We start from the raw sequence: 16010 nt of genomic DNA on the forward strand, positions 1-16010 counted from the left end.
TGCATTTGTTTGTGTGCTTGCAAAAATATTTGTTTTATACCATTTATTGCTGACTTGTAAGCTTGTCCAGCAGGCATGGCTAGAGTCCTAGTTTCTCACATACTTGCAGTATTTCACTGGGCCTTCGTTTAACTTTCCCTGCCTGCACACATTTCTACACCTACTTTCAAAGAGCTTCGTTGTTTGTCAAAGTTTTGTCGTACATGTAAGCGTGTCCTATCATCACACGTGTACTGTGCAGCCAACATCAAAAGTGCAAATTTCTAGCAATCTTTAAACACACAAAAGAAAAATGAAACTACTTCATGTTTGCAAAACTGCACACATTGCAGGCCGATCTTCATTAACATCCTTCACGTAACTACTTTACAAACACTTTAACACACACTTCTACTATTGGGGATCAACAATAGTTCGTTTTTCATCCCATAGCTCCTTCAATTACAACTTTCAACCAGTCATTTAATGTGGCCATCACTTTAACATATTTTAACCAACAGTACTTCACACTGGTTACAGGACAGTGAAGCCTCACCGATATTAATTCAGAAATATCATACATTCCCTTTTCCTTCTGGCGACAGCGTATGCCCCTGCAGTCCAAAAGTGCCTTTACACACCAGAGGCCATGCTCAGGCCAATGTAACCGGACTCCCTCATGAGCAATGCGGCCAAGACAAGATGTAAACAAATCAGACTCGAGAATAAAAGAAAAGACACGAGAAAAAAAGCTAAACCTAGCATCTTCTTTCAGCCAGTGGGGCTCTCCTGCAACTCCGGCAGCCGAGGCAGCGGTAGGGGGGCGGGAACGGGGTCAGAGACACAGAGAGCGAGGCAGCGGTAGGGGGGCAGGAACGGGAGCCGAGGCAGCGGTAGGGGGGGCGGGAACGGGGCCGGGGAGACACGGAGAGCGAGGCAGCGGTAGGGGGCGGGAACGGGAGCCGAGGCAGCGGTAGGGGGGCGGGAACGGGGCCGGGAAGACACGGAGAGCGAGGCAGCGGTAGGGGGGCGGGAACGGGAGCCGAGGCAGCGGTAGGGGGGTGGGAACGGGGCCGGGGAGACACGGAGAGCAAGGCAGCGGTAGGGGGGCGGGAACTGGAGCTGAGGCAGCGGTAGGGGGGCGGGAACGGGGCCGGGGAGACACGGAGAGCGAGGCAGCGGTAGGGGGGCGGGAACGGGAGCCGAGGCAGCGGTAGGGGGGCGGGAACGGGGCCGGGGAGACACGTAGAGCGAGGCAGCGGTAGGGGGGCGGGAACGGGAGCCGAGGCAGCGGTAGGGGGGTGGGAACGGGGCCGGGGAGACACGGAGAGCGAGGCAGCGGTAGGGGGGCGGGAACAGGGTCCGGAGACACGGAGAGCGGGAGAGGGGGTGGGAACGGGCAAAAAAAAAAAGCAACCACTCACCTGGACTTCTTCCGGGTGCCTTCAATGCCGGACCAGATTCGGGGGCGTTCCCGAGAACAGGCTTTCGGCTGACGTAGCCAAAAGCCAAAAATTCTCAGGAACGCCCCCGAATCTGGTCCGAGATTGACGGACAGAGCCTTCTCCCAATGGCTAGCCTCCATTTATGGAGCTAGCCAATGGGAGGAGGGGGCGTATACCCGGCCCCACACACACATCATAAGGTTTTTTGGCGCATGCGCTCTACGTGCGCATCGCCAGTCAAAACCTAAAAAACAGCTTGTTATTATTCACATAGGCAAAACCTAATACATTTCCTAATGCCTAATAAAAACACATAGTCAATCAATCAATCATGGGTTTGTTGAGCACGACTACTCACCCATAGGACCTTAAGGAGCTGGGGGGGGGGGGGGGTGGGAGGGGAGGCGTAAGGTCTATCGAAGATTTATGTATTGAGGTCCCTCATGATGTTGGAGAGTGATGTCGCCTGTCTGAGGTGGAGCGGGAGGGCGTTCCAGGCTCTGGCCACGAGAAAGGAGAAAGAGCGGCCTCCCAATCTGGACTTCCTGGTGTGAGGGACCATGGTGTTGGAGAGCTGGGCTGATTGTAGGATCCTTTGGGGTGCGTGGAATGTGAGTTGGCTATTCAGGTATGCTGGTCCGGTGTTGTGGAGGACTTTGTGCGTGGGTGAGAATCTTGAAGGTGATTCTTGCCTCTATGGGGATTCAGTGTAGTGTGCACAGGAGCTGGGTGATGTGGCAGTGTCGTGGCAGGTTGATTATTAGTCTGGCGGTGTCGTTCTGGAAGTTTTGAAGTTTGCGGGTGAGGTTTTTGTTGATTCCGACGTAGAGTGTGTTGTCGTAGTCAAGTCTGCTAGTGGCGAAGGCATATGTGACGGTCTTTCTGTGTTTGAGGGGGATCCATTTGAAGGTTTTGCCTAGGAGGCAGAGGGTGTGGAAGCAGGAGGATGCAAAGGAGTTGATCTGGCGGGCGTTTTGAGTTCGGATCCTGGGATGTTTTCGAAGTTGCGTGCACGGTTCATGGGGTGGGCGAGCTTCCTAGGGTAGGGAGCCACCAGGTGTCGTTCCAGGCGTCGGGGTGAGGGCCCATGATGAGTTCTTCTGTTTTGTCCCTTTTGAGTTGTGGACAGCTGCTCTTCATCCTTTTGGTGACTGCATCCATGCATTCTTGAAAGTTGTGTTTGGCTGCGTTGGGTTAGTTGGATAGGGAGTGAATGAATTGGATGTTGTCTGCGTGTGAAACAATGTTGAGTCCGTGGGTTCTGATGATGTAGGCTAGAGGAGCCATGTAGATGTTGAACAACATGGGGCTGAGGGAGGATCCTTGGGGGACTCCGCAGGTGGTCAGTGTGGAGTCTGAGAGGAAGGGAGGTAGTCTGACCCACTGCGTTTTGCTGGAGAGGAATGAGTCGAGGGCCTTATCCAGGATCCCTCCATTGTGAAATCTGTGTGTTAGGGTGCAGTATGAGACTGTGTTGAAGGACTCTGAAAGGTCATGGAAGATGAGGGCTGTTGCGGCGAGGAGGGCTGTTTCCTTGCTATGGTTCTTTCTGAAGCCGGATTGGGAGGAATTTAGGATTTTGTGCTCTTTGATGAAGGTGGCAAGTTAGTTATTGATGACTTTCGAAATGACTTTAGCTGGGATTGAGAGCAGGCAGATGGGTCTGTAGTTCTTGAGGTCAGTGGGGTCTGCTGAAGGTTTCCTCATGAGGGGGTTGATCTCAGCGTGATTCCAATCTGATTTTGTGGCAGAAGAAGGTGCTGAGTTTGTCGCAGAGGTCTTGTAAGTGAGGGATGTCTGTAGACTCGCTGATGGTTTGGGCAAACCCCTGGATGATGCTGAAGTGTTCTTTGCTGTTGTGCGCGTGTATGGAAATTCTGTCTTGGCTGTCTTGGATCGCTTCCTTTCTTGTATTTCTGATGAGTTGGTGGTGGGCGTTGGTGGTGGCTCTGAAGTTGTAGTGAGCTTCTGTAGATTTGGAGTTCCTCCAGGCCTTTTGGAGGTGGCGGCATGTGCGTTTGGACTCTCAGAGTTTGGTGGTGAACTAGCTGGCTTTCCTGGCATGTGTGTTGTTGTTCTTCTTGAGGGGGGCTATGGTGTTGGCGCTGTCGAAGATCCATCAGTGTAAGGTTCGGGCTGCGGTTTTGGTGTTGTCGTTGTCTGCGATGGTTGGGTTCGAGTTGCCGAGTGAGGTGGTGAGCTGGTTGTTGGTGATTTTGGTCCAACTTCTGCGTGGGAGCAGGAGCTGGGTTCTGTGGATGGTGGGTGTTCTGAAGGTAAAATGGATGCAGCGATGGTCTGTTCACGGGATTTCGTGGTGAGGCTTGAAAGTTATGGAGTTTCCTGTGGTGAAGATGGGGTTGAAGGTGTGTCCTGCTGAGTGCATGGGTCATGATCAGGCAGAGTCCTATGTTGAGGAAGTTGTCCAGGAGGGATATGGTGTTGGGTTCTTGTTGGTTGTCGAGGTGGAAGTTGAGGTCTCCCAGCAAGGTGTAGTTGGTGGACACGATGGCCTGTGGGGTAATGCTGTCCGTGATGGAGTTGGTGAATGGTCCGCGGGGTCGGTAGATGAGGGTTCCCCGGAGGGTGGTGGTAGTGCCGGCCTGTATCTTGAAGTGTAGGTGTTCCATCAGGTCTGTGGGCTTGTCAGAAAGTGTGCTCAGTCGGATGGTGGATTGGTGGACGATGGCGATTCCCACCCCCTGGGCGGGTTGGGCGTTCCTTGTGGGAGATCTTGTATCTTTGGGGAATGGCGATGGCAATGTCAGGTCCCGAGGTGGTTTTAGTCAAGGTTTCAGTGAAGAATGCGACGTCCGGGGTGGTGCTGTCGAAGAGGTCCCAGATTTTTCTCGGTGTTTGTGGAGGGATCGGACATTGAGGAGGATGCATTGCAGGGTCTTTGGTGCGATTGCGTTGTTGCAGGCGGGTTGTGCTGGATCTGTGGTCTTGGTGCTGCTGCAGGAATGGCGGCAGCGGTGACAGCTGATAGGTCTGTGGGTGTCAGCCGGTGGTGCTAGCTTGCAGTTGTTGTTGCAACCTGGATTGAGTGCATAGAGTGCCGCAGGGTTCTAGCATTGGTGGTTCGGAGGTCCATGGTTCCTGGCGCTGGTTACGTTCGGGTCGCGGACGGGTGCTGACAGGCTTACATTTGGTGTTCCTTCGGCGCGGCTGCCATTAAGTAGGAATGGGGAGGGCTGGACAGCTGGGAGGCGTGAGTGGGGAGGGGAAACAGGCTTGGGCTTGTCGCGCTGGGGGGGAGGGGCCGCGGGGCAGCAGCAGCGGGGAAAAGCGGGAAAAATTAAGGTGAAAGGATAGTGTTGTAAGGAAACGGCAAGCAGAAAAACGGAGTGAGAGAAAGAGTGGAGGAGGGCCTCAAACACCAACACTTGAGAGTGCAGGGGCTCAGGAGCGCCTCACTTGATGGTGGAGCTGCGAGGGTAGGAGAGCAATTTCACTGAAAATAAGTCAGTGGTCTTGTCACCTGTCCCAGCAGCAGCCGCCATTAAGTAGGGGTTGGGGAGGGCTGGTCACGCTGGGGGGAGGGGCCGCTGGGCAGCAGCGGCGGGGAAAAGCAGGAGAGAGGTGCACAGAATAAAGAGTAGAGTGAAAACAGAGTAAATATGATATGGAGGATGGAAAGTGATAGAAAGAGATTGACGTTAAAGGGGGAAAAAGGAAGGTGAAAGAAAAGCAGAAAAACAGAGGGAGAAAAAGAGTGGAGGATGGCCTCGAACACCAACACTCAAGAGTGCAGGGTAATCAGGAGGGCCTCAGTTGATGGTGGAGCTGCGAGAGTGGGAGAGCAATTTTACTGACATAGTCACCCCTAAAGTAGACCAAAAATGCACTTAGGGCAGGATTTATGGTATATAAAAAGTAGAATATGTTGTAGGGAGTGTCTCCTTACATAAAACGCTCATGTGGGCCCTGCCTTGGAGCTTGTCTTCATCCACAGCTACCATGCATCGGATATCCTGACAGGTTCAAGATGTGCTGACTCCTCCTGCAGCAATGACAGAACAGTGTCCTCATTGGTGGATATGTTGAGGTCAGGCATCTGCTGAAATAGGTAGGATAAGCAGAATTTATTTTACCTTACCTAATTTCATGAAGGCATATAAAAGAAAAAGTCATATGTTACAATTTCTTACTCCTTCCCAATACAAGATTGCCAAATATTTTCTTTTAGAGTGATGTTGTGGCATGTTATCTGCTATATAAGGGCTTTATTTTCAGGACCGCTTGCGTTGCTCTTCGTTCTGTACAATTGCTCTCATGGTTCCTCCATTCTATTTAGTTCCTGTGTTTTACACTCTGGGTTGCCTCTCTTTTTGGCCTGGTCAGTTTGAATGGTTTTTCTGGCTTCTAGTTTTTCCCTGCCTAGCTAAATGGTTTTTTTGAGCATTACTAGGCTTCCTGTTCCAATCTGACATCTGTTACTGCCTCTGAGGATAAGAGGCCTTTCTTTTAACCAAGAAGACACTACAAGCGTCACCCAGAAGACCCATGCTTGAGGTATACATGTAATGTTATATAATATTTTACATGTCAAGGCAGTGAAAAAGCACCAAAGTTGTTTTTCATAGTGGCAGGATTGGCCTTCCCATAGGTCCCATTTTAAAAGGAATTTAAAATGTAACCTAATTGTCAAATCTGATTTTAAATTACTATCTTAGAAATTACGTTTTTAGAAAGTTGTCATTTTCCTGCGTAAAACCAAAAGGCTTTCCTGCCAGTAGCCAGCTGGATCCTTACTCCTAATGGCTCCCTTATGGTGAGATGTGCATTGCTTCCAGACAGTAGACATAGGAACCTGCGAATAGGAGGGCGACACCTACCTTGACAGAATAGCCTGGTGCGGTATCCAGCCTCTTCCTGAGCTTTAAAGGATGCCTACATGAGCGCTGACAGATGCAGCTCACACCTAGGCTTGCCTCTCATTTGTCTCTCTTATCAGGCTTTCACCAAGCCCATTGGGGGTTACAGGAATTGAACAGAACCGGTTAAGGGGGTGGATGGTGGCTTGCCCTCCACCCGCAGGCTGGCATGGGCCATACATATGGACCCCACAGCCCTCTCCGCATAACACTTATAGGCCTGTGAAGAATCAGAAGAAGGAATGTCCTGCTGTCTCAAGAACCTGAAGGAATACTGGACCTGCTTGTCTTGAGCCAATGCCCCGAGAAGTGTTTCCACAGGTCAGTTGGCTGACCTCTTATTTGAGCTAGAAAGACACAATCTTCCAGAGGACACTCTCCCTGAATAACTCAGCCGACCAGTCCCAAGTGAACAATCCATGGCCCCTTCTACTGATCACTGTTGGAGTGGGTGTTATCTCCCAAGTGGTGTCCCCTATGTCATGAACCCTTGGCTGGTCTTAGAGTGCACTCCTCTTGTCCACATTGCAAAAGGTGGGATCTAGAATCTTTTTGCCAACTTTCTTCCAGAAAAACTGCCTGGGACTCGGATCTCCATAGGAGCTGCAGTCATCTAATTTGAATCACTGATCAGTCTCAGCTTGCTAGTTTGAACCACTGAAGGAGAGCTGACTTCTAGAAAAGTTTCCAAGTCTGAACGTAGAATGATTCATCAAGACAATTACGAAACCAAAGCCGATCTATTTTGAGGCCTACCTGGGCACAGACTCTGGACTACATCCACTCAGAGCTTTGACACTTCAACACCGTTTGCACCTGGCTTGACCCTAAGCTTCAGCAACCAGCTGTTGTCGTGCCCTGTTTCGGATCCAGCTTGCAGCTTGCCCCACAGACAAACACTTTTTCACCATAAAGTTTTATAATTCAGACAGTAAAAATTTCACCAGGATGAACCTGGTTCCTGTATGTAACCCGCACTCCAACAGAGTCAGCATTAACTTTTAACTTTGATCCAGCCCAGGATGATCAGATAACCACAGTTGGTGCATTGTGCTTTTTTGGCACAGTTTTACATTTTATTTTAAAGTTCAAATCTCCAGTTCTAAGTATTGGAGTTTTGTCATTTTGGTGTCATTTTATTTATCAAAATGTACTCTATTTTTGTAAGTTAGTTTGAAATGTGTCTTGTGTTGTATTTTCACTTTATTACTGTTTGAGCACTAGAGAAATACTTGACACATTGCCTCTCTCCAAGTTAGGCCTGACAGGTGTGTGCCAAGCTGACTGAGGGTTCAACACAGCTTTATTTATTAACTACGATGGTTCACCCTAACATGGTTTCTGATTATTATTTGAGATGAGTTCTCAGCCTCCTCAACTAATACTACAAGTTTTCAATTTCTTTAATGTGATGCCAATAAACCCAACATCAAAATGCAAATGCACACATGTGCATTGTTTCTAATATTCAATTATATAATCATGCTTTTTTAGGTTTACAAAAGGAACGGAATGTGAAGGTCAACATGTGCTACCACCTCGCCTCTATGACAACGTGAGTAAGAATAAAAAGACTACATTTTTTATTTCGTGTTTTTAATGTATATGAAGCTGTACGTTTTTTGAGGGTTTAACCAGTAAACTATGTAGAGTTCAGTGAAAAATATGGAAGGGGAGCACTCGGTTCATCATTGTAGTGTTCTTGGTCAAATAAAAAACCCACAATCAAGTATCTTGCATTAAAAGAAGTACATCAATCTAAAGCTTCCATACTAAAACACTATAATTTTATAACATTTCCATCCTAAATCACACTAATTACATGATTTGTATTCAGTGATTCTCTCTCTAACTCAATTTATATGCAAAGTACTAACAATCCTTTAGAAACTAATACTAATCTCAAGTACAAAAAGATAAAAGTCTTACCCTACCTTTCTAAGACTATAAAGTATAGCCATTTCACACACACATATTCATGAAGAATGCAACGCATATTTGTACATTTAAACGTAGGTAAAATATGCCTAAACAGCAATCCTCAAAGAAACCACTTATTAAGTTCTCAACTCATGTTTTATTTATTTAGCCTCTTCCGTGCATGCACATAAAACAAAAGTATTAAAGATTGAGTTAAGTGCATTTCTAACTGTGTGCAGGTTTAGAATGTGCTGTCCCTAAACATTTCGTGCTGGTGAATTGATTACATCCAAATTAACTTTCTAGTGAGGTCGTGGCACAATGGTGCTGGAAATGAACCACTGATGTGTAAGTTAAATGTCATATGTGGGCTGCGGTGTGCATTTACATCACCCACATGTATACCTAAAGTGTCCGGTTCCATAAAACAGAACACCATTGTGTAGTGGCTGGGCTGCAGGTTAAAACCACTGCAGTGACACAAAGGAAGAAAAGGCCTTTGCCCTGTAGAAAATCTAATTTTATACAATAGCCAATTCACTGGTAAGTTTGCCTCAAAAAGACACTGGGTTGGGGACCTAATGTTAAAGGTGTGATGTTCTACATATTAGATGAAATTATGTCATCACAGTGAAATGTTTCCAAAAGCTGCTTGTCACTGTACAGGTCAAGTTACGTTTTCCATGAATAGGTGTGGTACTGAATGAAAATCGATTTTCTCAACTCTACTAGGGAAAATATTAGAATTTCTTCAAATGCTACTTTCCACATGTTGCCAACAATGTAGTTCAATGGAAAACGTAAATATTTGTAGGTGTACTGGAAAAGTAACTTTTAAAAAGTATTCTTTGTACTACCTCGAATTAAAATTAGTTTGGCTGGATACCGCCACTCCAATGACAATATTTAGCTTTGAAAGTAACAAAAAGAGAGCAAGGAAGGACAATGGGGACGTCCTTTTCTCCTGATTAATAGTCTAGAACAATGTGGACGAACCCACTAATGAATATTTGTGCCAGGATGACTCTATTTCGAGTGTTGGAATGCAGAAAAACCCATTGGTTTTTCAGAAGAACCCTCACCCACCAACCTAGTTGGTGGCATGCTTCATCATTGGGTTCCCAGCTGGGCTGCCGAATGCAACCGAGCAGTGCTTGGACGCCTGTGTTACAGTGGAGTGTTTTTTTTAATGTTTTTATATGTGAAGTGTGTTTAGAGTGGTGATATTAAAAATGTCTCTGGGATCCCCTGCTGAAAAGGTTTTATTCCTGGGGTCCTGGTACACAATAAAACAGTGCAGGATAATATGAAGGTAAAAAATGGTCTTCGTTATCTCTTTAGGTGTTGGTCGACATGTTTTAGCCTTCTTAAAAACTTATTATGAGGCTTTCTTCAGGACTAGGTGAAGTGAATTTTGATGTGGCAAAAAGGAAGCCACGTAATTTGTTTACAGCACACGCTCTAAGGTGTGCTGTGCATTCTGTGGTGTAGCCGTACTTACGAACCCACTGGCCGGTAAAACCTGAAAGACAAAACACAACGTAAAGGAAGTACACAACATGTAGAGCAGCTTGAATGTGACTCACGTCTAACTTCGTTATCCTTTCGTCTGTGCTGACTTTCGTGTTCAAGTGCCATCCGTGAGTCAGTTTAAAGGATTTATTATATACATTCATTCACTCCTAGGCTTGCGACATACACCTAGTGTATGCAAATTCGTGCATTTTGTGGATGGTGCCAGCATGCATGTCTTGTAGTGAACATTTGTAATTGTGTATTCACATATCTATGTGATCACGGTTTTGAGCAAAATATTTTTGTTGAGGCTTCCATTTGTGGAGTAAATGGTATTCTAGGTAACTATTAACTTTAAAAAATAGCCAGTGTACTAGGTCATAAACAAATTACGTTTTCATAAGAATGCATGTGTGCTGTAAAAAGACATGCAAATTACAAAAAAGTTTATTTTGTCATAGAAGAAGCAGTAGAAAGTGGGTGAGAACTGCCCGCAGTATCTTACATTAGCTACGTAGTTTGCATAGCTTTAATAGGTCCGGGAAGGGGGCAGACTCCTGTAGTCAAACACTGGTGAAACAAATATGGCATTTTAAATATGGCATATGAAAGAGGATGCCCTATCAGCAGTTGCCTTAGCCATTCCACCTGGCTTCTAAATTTGCTGTGCAAACAGGGAGGGAGAAAAAAGAGGAGGAATAGTAGCCATTATTTTAAGGGAATCCTGGGATATAGCATTGTAATTATTGCCTAATATGGATGCAATAGAAGGGCTACATTTTTGCATTAAGATTGGCCCTACCACCTCTTTTTCAGGACGTTTCATTTATAGACCCCCAGACTGCGCACCAAGTATGAATGCGGACATTTGTAATTATATTGCCCAGAAACCTTCATTGTGCTCCAATTTTACTGCATTAGGGGATTTTAACCTACAAGTGAATGACCCAAGCTGTGTTCAAGCAGTACAATTTGCATTGGCTCTTTCCGGAGCATATTTGATTCAGCATGTGAAACTCCCCATCCACAAGGCAGAGCATACCCTAGACTTCCTGTTTTCCAACATTCCGTCCTTGATAACTGAGACCCCAAGCCAATTGGTTTGGTCTGATCATTGTTTAATTCCATTCTCATTTAGTTTGGAAAAGTCAGTCAGATCGGGGGTTCTCGTTACTTCCTAAAAAGAAATTGGAAGAAGCTGGCCACTGAGTCCTTAGATCCAATTTTGTTGTCTAGTCAACTATCATTATCTAATGTTCCAAATGTGTATACACTTGCTTTAAATAAGTAGATTTCCACCGCTGTGGAGGCCATTGCCCCAGCCAGAGTCATTAAAATGTTGAGGTAATCTCCCTCGGCCCCCCGGGTTTTCTGAAACTCTTAGGTTAGATAAAAGTAAGTGCAAACGCCTAGAACGCCAGTGGAGGATGGATTACTGTGCTACGGACAAAGTGGCATATAAGAAAGCACTGAAAGAGCTTCATAAATGGATGTGAGAGGCCAGGAGGGACTATGTAACGAGGTGTATTAATAATGCAGATTAGTATTTGTATCGGTGGAGGGTTTAGATTAAGGACAGGAAGAAATGGCGCTCTCCACTCCCCTGGATAGGACAACACGAATCTTACACACAAGATTCTGGAGCGCTGATTGCCTCCAAAACTAGGACATATCCGTCTTCCCACTCGTGTCCCGATTACCTGGGGACGCATGGAAGGATTATTTTCTACCCTTCCGGTTTTTATTTTTTACTTAACCTGTGTTGCTACTGGGTCGGAATTATCACCGGCAATGCGATTACAATGGCCCTTTGCCAAACATGCAGCCCTGAAGAATCACAATTGTACCACGTTGTGACGAAACACGTGTCGGCTGGTTTGTTTTTTCTGTATTGATCTGGATTGACATATAAATCCTTATTTATGATACACCTGATGTCGACCTTCATAATTTTGGCAAGAAGAAGGATTGAAATGTAATTGGTACACTTGAACCACTATCCCTATACGTGTGCACAGGACTTGGTTCTATAATAATGCAGATAATTCAAGCAAAGAAATATTTAGGGTCGTTAACGCCTTTCTCAAGCCGCGAGATTTAGAGATTGAAGTGCAACCTTCCCGTTCACTGTGCGAAAGTATTTCTGATTTTTTGATAGTAAAATCCGAAAAGTCTATAATTTCTTTTCAATGATAATGGAGACTGATAAATCAGATGCGAAGGGAAGTAGTAAACCTGCACTATCCTTTTCAGGATTAATCTCCATCACTCAGCAGGAGGCATTGTCAGAAATTCTGAGATGTAAGTCAGGCTCACCAGAGGACCCTTGTCCCCCTAAACCATGGAAAGAGCTGGCTTACCCCTTTATCCATGTGCTAATACACATTTGGAATTCATCTCTTGTTTCTGGCATTTTTCCCGATACTTGGAAACATGTTTCTCCTTCCCCTTACGAAATAGCCCAATGTAGATCCAGGGGATTTGAACAATTATCGACCGATTTCTCTGTTACCTGCTCCAGCAAAAATGCTGGAAAAAATGGGGCAGCGTCAAATGGCCAATGTTATTGAGAATCATGGTATTTTGCATGATACTCAGTCTGGATTCAGGCCCGGCTTTAGTACTGAGACAGCTCTATTAGAGGTGGCTGTCGGTGAGCATGTTGGTGGACTCAGGGGCATGCTGGAGCTCCTGGATTTGTCCGCGGCGCTCGACACTGTAGACCATTTTATGCTGGTTTAGAGACTCCAGGACATAAGTATTGGAGGGGCCGCGTTGGCTTGGCTGAAGTATTTTCTTAACAATCGCGCACAAAAGGTGGCCCTGCAACCCCATTGTCGGGACCCAAATGTCTCTGGTGTGGAGTACCTCAGGAGTCGGCGCTGAGCCCGCTTCTTTTCAATATATATATATGGGCGCGTTGTTCTCACTGATAGCAAACTAGGGCGTGAAGGCAATATCGTATGCCGACGATACACAGGTGGTGATTTTTTTAAAGAGCAGTCGGGGGACTCCTTTAAGAGTTTTAAGGGCTGTCTAAAAGACATTGTCCTTTGGATGAATAACAATAAACTCAAACTCAATGCTGAGAAAACGGAAGTGTTGTTCTTCAGCAAGAGCCCGCCGCAGGTATCGGACTTGTGGTGGCTGGTGGAAATGGGATCTCCCCCCACCCCAGCAGCCACAACAAAAAATCTGGGAGTGAAGTGGGAGGCCAACCTTTTTTTGCTGCCTAAACTCGGCAGGTGACAGCCTCCTGCTTTAGCAAATGGAGACATCTGTGGAAATGTTTACATCTGTTGCCGGAGGACTGCCACCGAGTCATAGTCCATTCCACTGTGACATCTAGGCTGGACTATGCTAATGGCCTTTATTTGGGCCTGCCGGGGTACCTAGTCAGAAGGCTGCAGATGGTACAGAATGCAGCTGCGAGATTGATTAGGTGTGTACCATTTTGTCACCATGTCTCTCCGCATATTAAAGAACTCCATTGGCTGCCGGTGACAAGAAGAGTTGAGTTTAAGGCTTTGATGCTGGCATTCCGGTCAATGCATGGGAACTGTCCTAGCTACCTGAAACAACAGCTATGTAGCTTTAAGCAGAACCGTTTATTATGATCTAACTCTGAAAATCTGCTCTGCACCCCACGATTTAGGAGCACCCAGCTTGCTGGCAGATTTTTTACGGTCGGGACCTCCAAACTTTGGAACTCTTTGCCAAACTAAATCTGGCACATCGAATCAGAGCCGCTATTTAGGAAAGCTGTGAAAACGTGTCTCTTTGGCCTAGGCTAGTGTTCTCTGGGCTTTAAGTTCAGGCCATCTCCGCATGCCGCCTTTCGCTAGAGTGCCGGGACACCTCTGTTTGAGGTAGCTGTTTGTACTCTATAAATGTCAGTAATATTATTATTATTATTATATTATATGCCAATTCCCATGGAAGACAATGACATAGGCTAATCACCTCAAAATGTGGTGAACATGAATAGAAACATCTCCGCACAAGCTTTTATGCATGGCAACCTATGTGGCTGGAGCTCACTGACAAACTCAAAACTCTGTTGGGTTGGTACAGCACCGTGACAGATATGGATAACATACACAGCGAAGGACAAGCTGGATAGGATCCAGTGGGTCTTTGAATTCATAGAGTAGGCCCTAATCCATCCTGGAAAGTAAATCCATCTTTTTGTTTTGCTCCCTACCATTTTATTTTTTTCTGGAAATCTGATGCCTTGAATTATCCAGAGGCTGTGACCTGGTAAGAAGACTTAGTCGTACCTGCTGTGTTTAACAATGATAGGTATATTTATTTCAATATTGCCAGTACTGTCCCTATGGTAAAAGAACAGGAGCTTGAGTTATCGCTCACTGCTATGATCATTTCTTATCTGCGGGTCACAGGTTCAAATCCCAGCAAGGCAAGTTCATCCTCTTATCCTTCACAGGTTGGTAAGCCAAATACCATTAAATTGTGTAATGGTAAAAGGAATGTTTATAAATGCAAAAGTGTTGTATGAAGCACTATACAAAACAAGTTTTTATTGATTGCAATTTGTAATATACAATATATACTGTGTAAGTGCAGCAGATTTCAAAGGGCATGCACATTTCTTTCTCAGATTGCTACAATTCACACCTTTTGTTGGTTCTGTTCACAAGCTGTCACTTCAAAGGACCAAACACAGACTGGCAAGGTTGGGATTGAGGTTAACCTCAGGGGCTTCAAAGAAGGACATCTCCGTTTGAATATATTGATATGACATGTTTGCATTTACAGAAGTGGCTTAGGAGACTCACTGGAGCATGGCTTGCAGTATGCTTGCTACAGGTTTGGAACCAGAGTAGGAAATAAGCTTTGGAGTGCAGTGGGTTGAACTTGTAGGTTGAACTAGGTGTAAGGAGAAAGCTATGTAAAGCTGAGTCAGGGATTTATCATTTGGGGGCATGAAACTCTGGGAGAGCGTCACAAACAGATACTTCTTACATGAACTGCATTACTTTCTTGCAAAACTATGATCGAGAAGGCTGGGATTCGTATTAGAATTGGCTAGATCTAACGAAAAACGGACTGGATTGCCCTTTCAGGTACCGTGCATGGCACACTCCACATACAGAACCTGTCTATAGCTGAAGATTAGCTATAACTTCCCTGACTGCTGCACTTAAGAATTACAGTCTACCTGTCCGGGCATTAGTAAAAGTGGGCACTAGGCTCAGATGCATGCAGGTCCAGTCTCAGGCTTGCACATAGGACTAAGTGGTTCTGCCAGTCAATCCTGCTTGCACCTGTGGAACGTCTCTCTTTCCTTCCCATTGCTGAAGGCTGCAGAATGTCTTGGAACAGAGAAATGGGTTGTTGGCCTGGAAGAATTCCATTGGCACATTTGGAAATGGACCTTCCATATGGACCTGAATGCAGAGATGTATGAACCCTCTCTTAAACAGAAACACTGGACTACAAGTTGAGGAGCAAGTCTTGAAGACTTCAAGACTTTTCGTCAAGGTAGCAGTTCTACAGTAATTATGAAGAAACATTGTAATTCCTGCCTTCCCGAAGGGCTAGATCACCCTGCAAAGCCCCCATAATAATGGCAAAATCTTCTGCGTCTTTCCCCATTCCACATATTCAAACTCTAGGTAAAGATACCAGAAGTTTGAAGTTTAAACCTCTCTGTGGGAATGACCAACTTTTATGTGACAGTACCTAATCTCAGGCCTGCCGCAGAGGATGGTTAGATTGCTATTAATCAATTGACGTTTATTTATTTTCTCAGTTTCTTTGCTTTTCCCCGTATGATAACATTAAACAACACTTTAAATGCTTTTCTCTGGGGTGATTCCTATAGCAATTTTCATCATAATTGAAATAATTGTATAATGACATTTCTTTCTTTTCACTTAGCTTGGTGTAAACCCCCTAAGTCTGTTTTTAATTTATTGTTGTGTTGTCTGTTTTTTGCACATTCGCCGCATCCATTTTCTGTGAGGAAAGCCATCCTGTATTTTATGTGTATATGTATAATATTAAAAAGCATTTGCTTATCTGGCTGACTCTGTCTTGGTTTTGATTAGTAGAGACATTAACCAAGTGCTCTAATTACTCTATGACCGTCTGCCTGCTAGACTGATTGTAAACAATGTCATACAGGAGTTCGCTCTCTTGCCTATGGGGGCTAGACAAGGATGTCCAATCTTCTCATCCTTGTACAACCTTCAGCTCCGCAATTTGTAACAGTTTGCATATTGCAGCATTCCACATCTCTTCATAGGCA

The 16010-nt window shown here is 45.5% G+C and overlaps 1 protein-coding gene across 4 annotated transcripts in view; it reads left to right on the forward strand.

Annotated features, from left to right (window-relative positions):
- Nucleotides 1-16010, forward strand: part of TOM1L1 (target of myb1 like 1 membrane trafficking protein) — a 561560-nt gene that overhangs the window by 444657 nt on the left and 100893 nt on the right. For 2 of the 4 annotated variants that reach the window (XM_086930855.1, XM_086930857.1), the window contains 2 exons: nt 7796-7856; nt 14133-14183. In XM_086930855.1, coding sequence (XP_086786981.1) covers nt 7796-7856; nt 14133-14183 — 112 coding nt within the window. The remainder of the gene's footprint in view (nt 1-7795; nt 7857-14132; nt 14184-16010) is intronic. The other 2 variants (XM_086930856.1, XM_086930858.1) reach the window with 1 other exon arrangement.

Source organism: Lissotriton vulgaris, chromosome 7, assembly GCF_964263255.1.
Source record: "Lissotriton vulgaris chromosome 7, aLisVul1.2, whole genome shotgun sequence".
Taxonomy (NCBI): Eukaryota; Metazoa; Chordata; class Amphibia; order Caudata; family Salamandridae; genus Lissotriton; species Lissotriton vulgaris.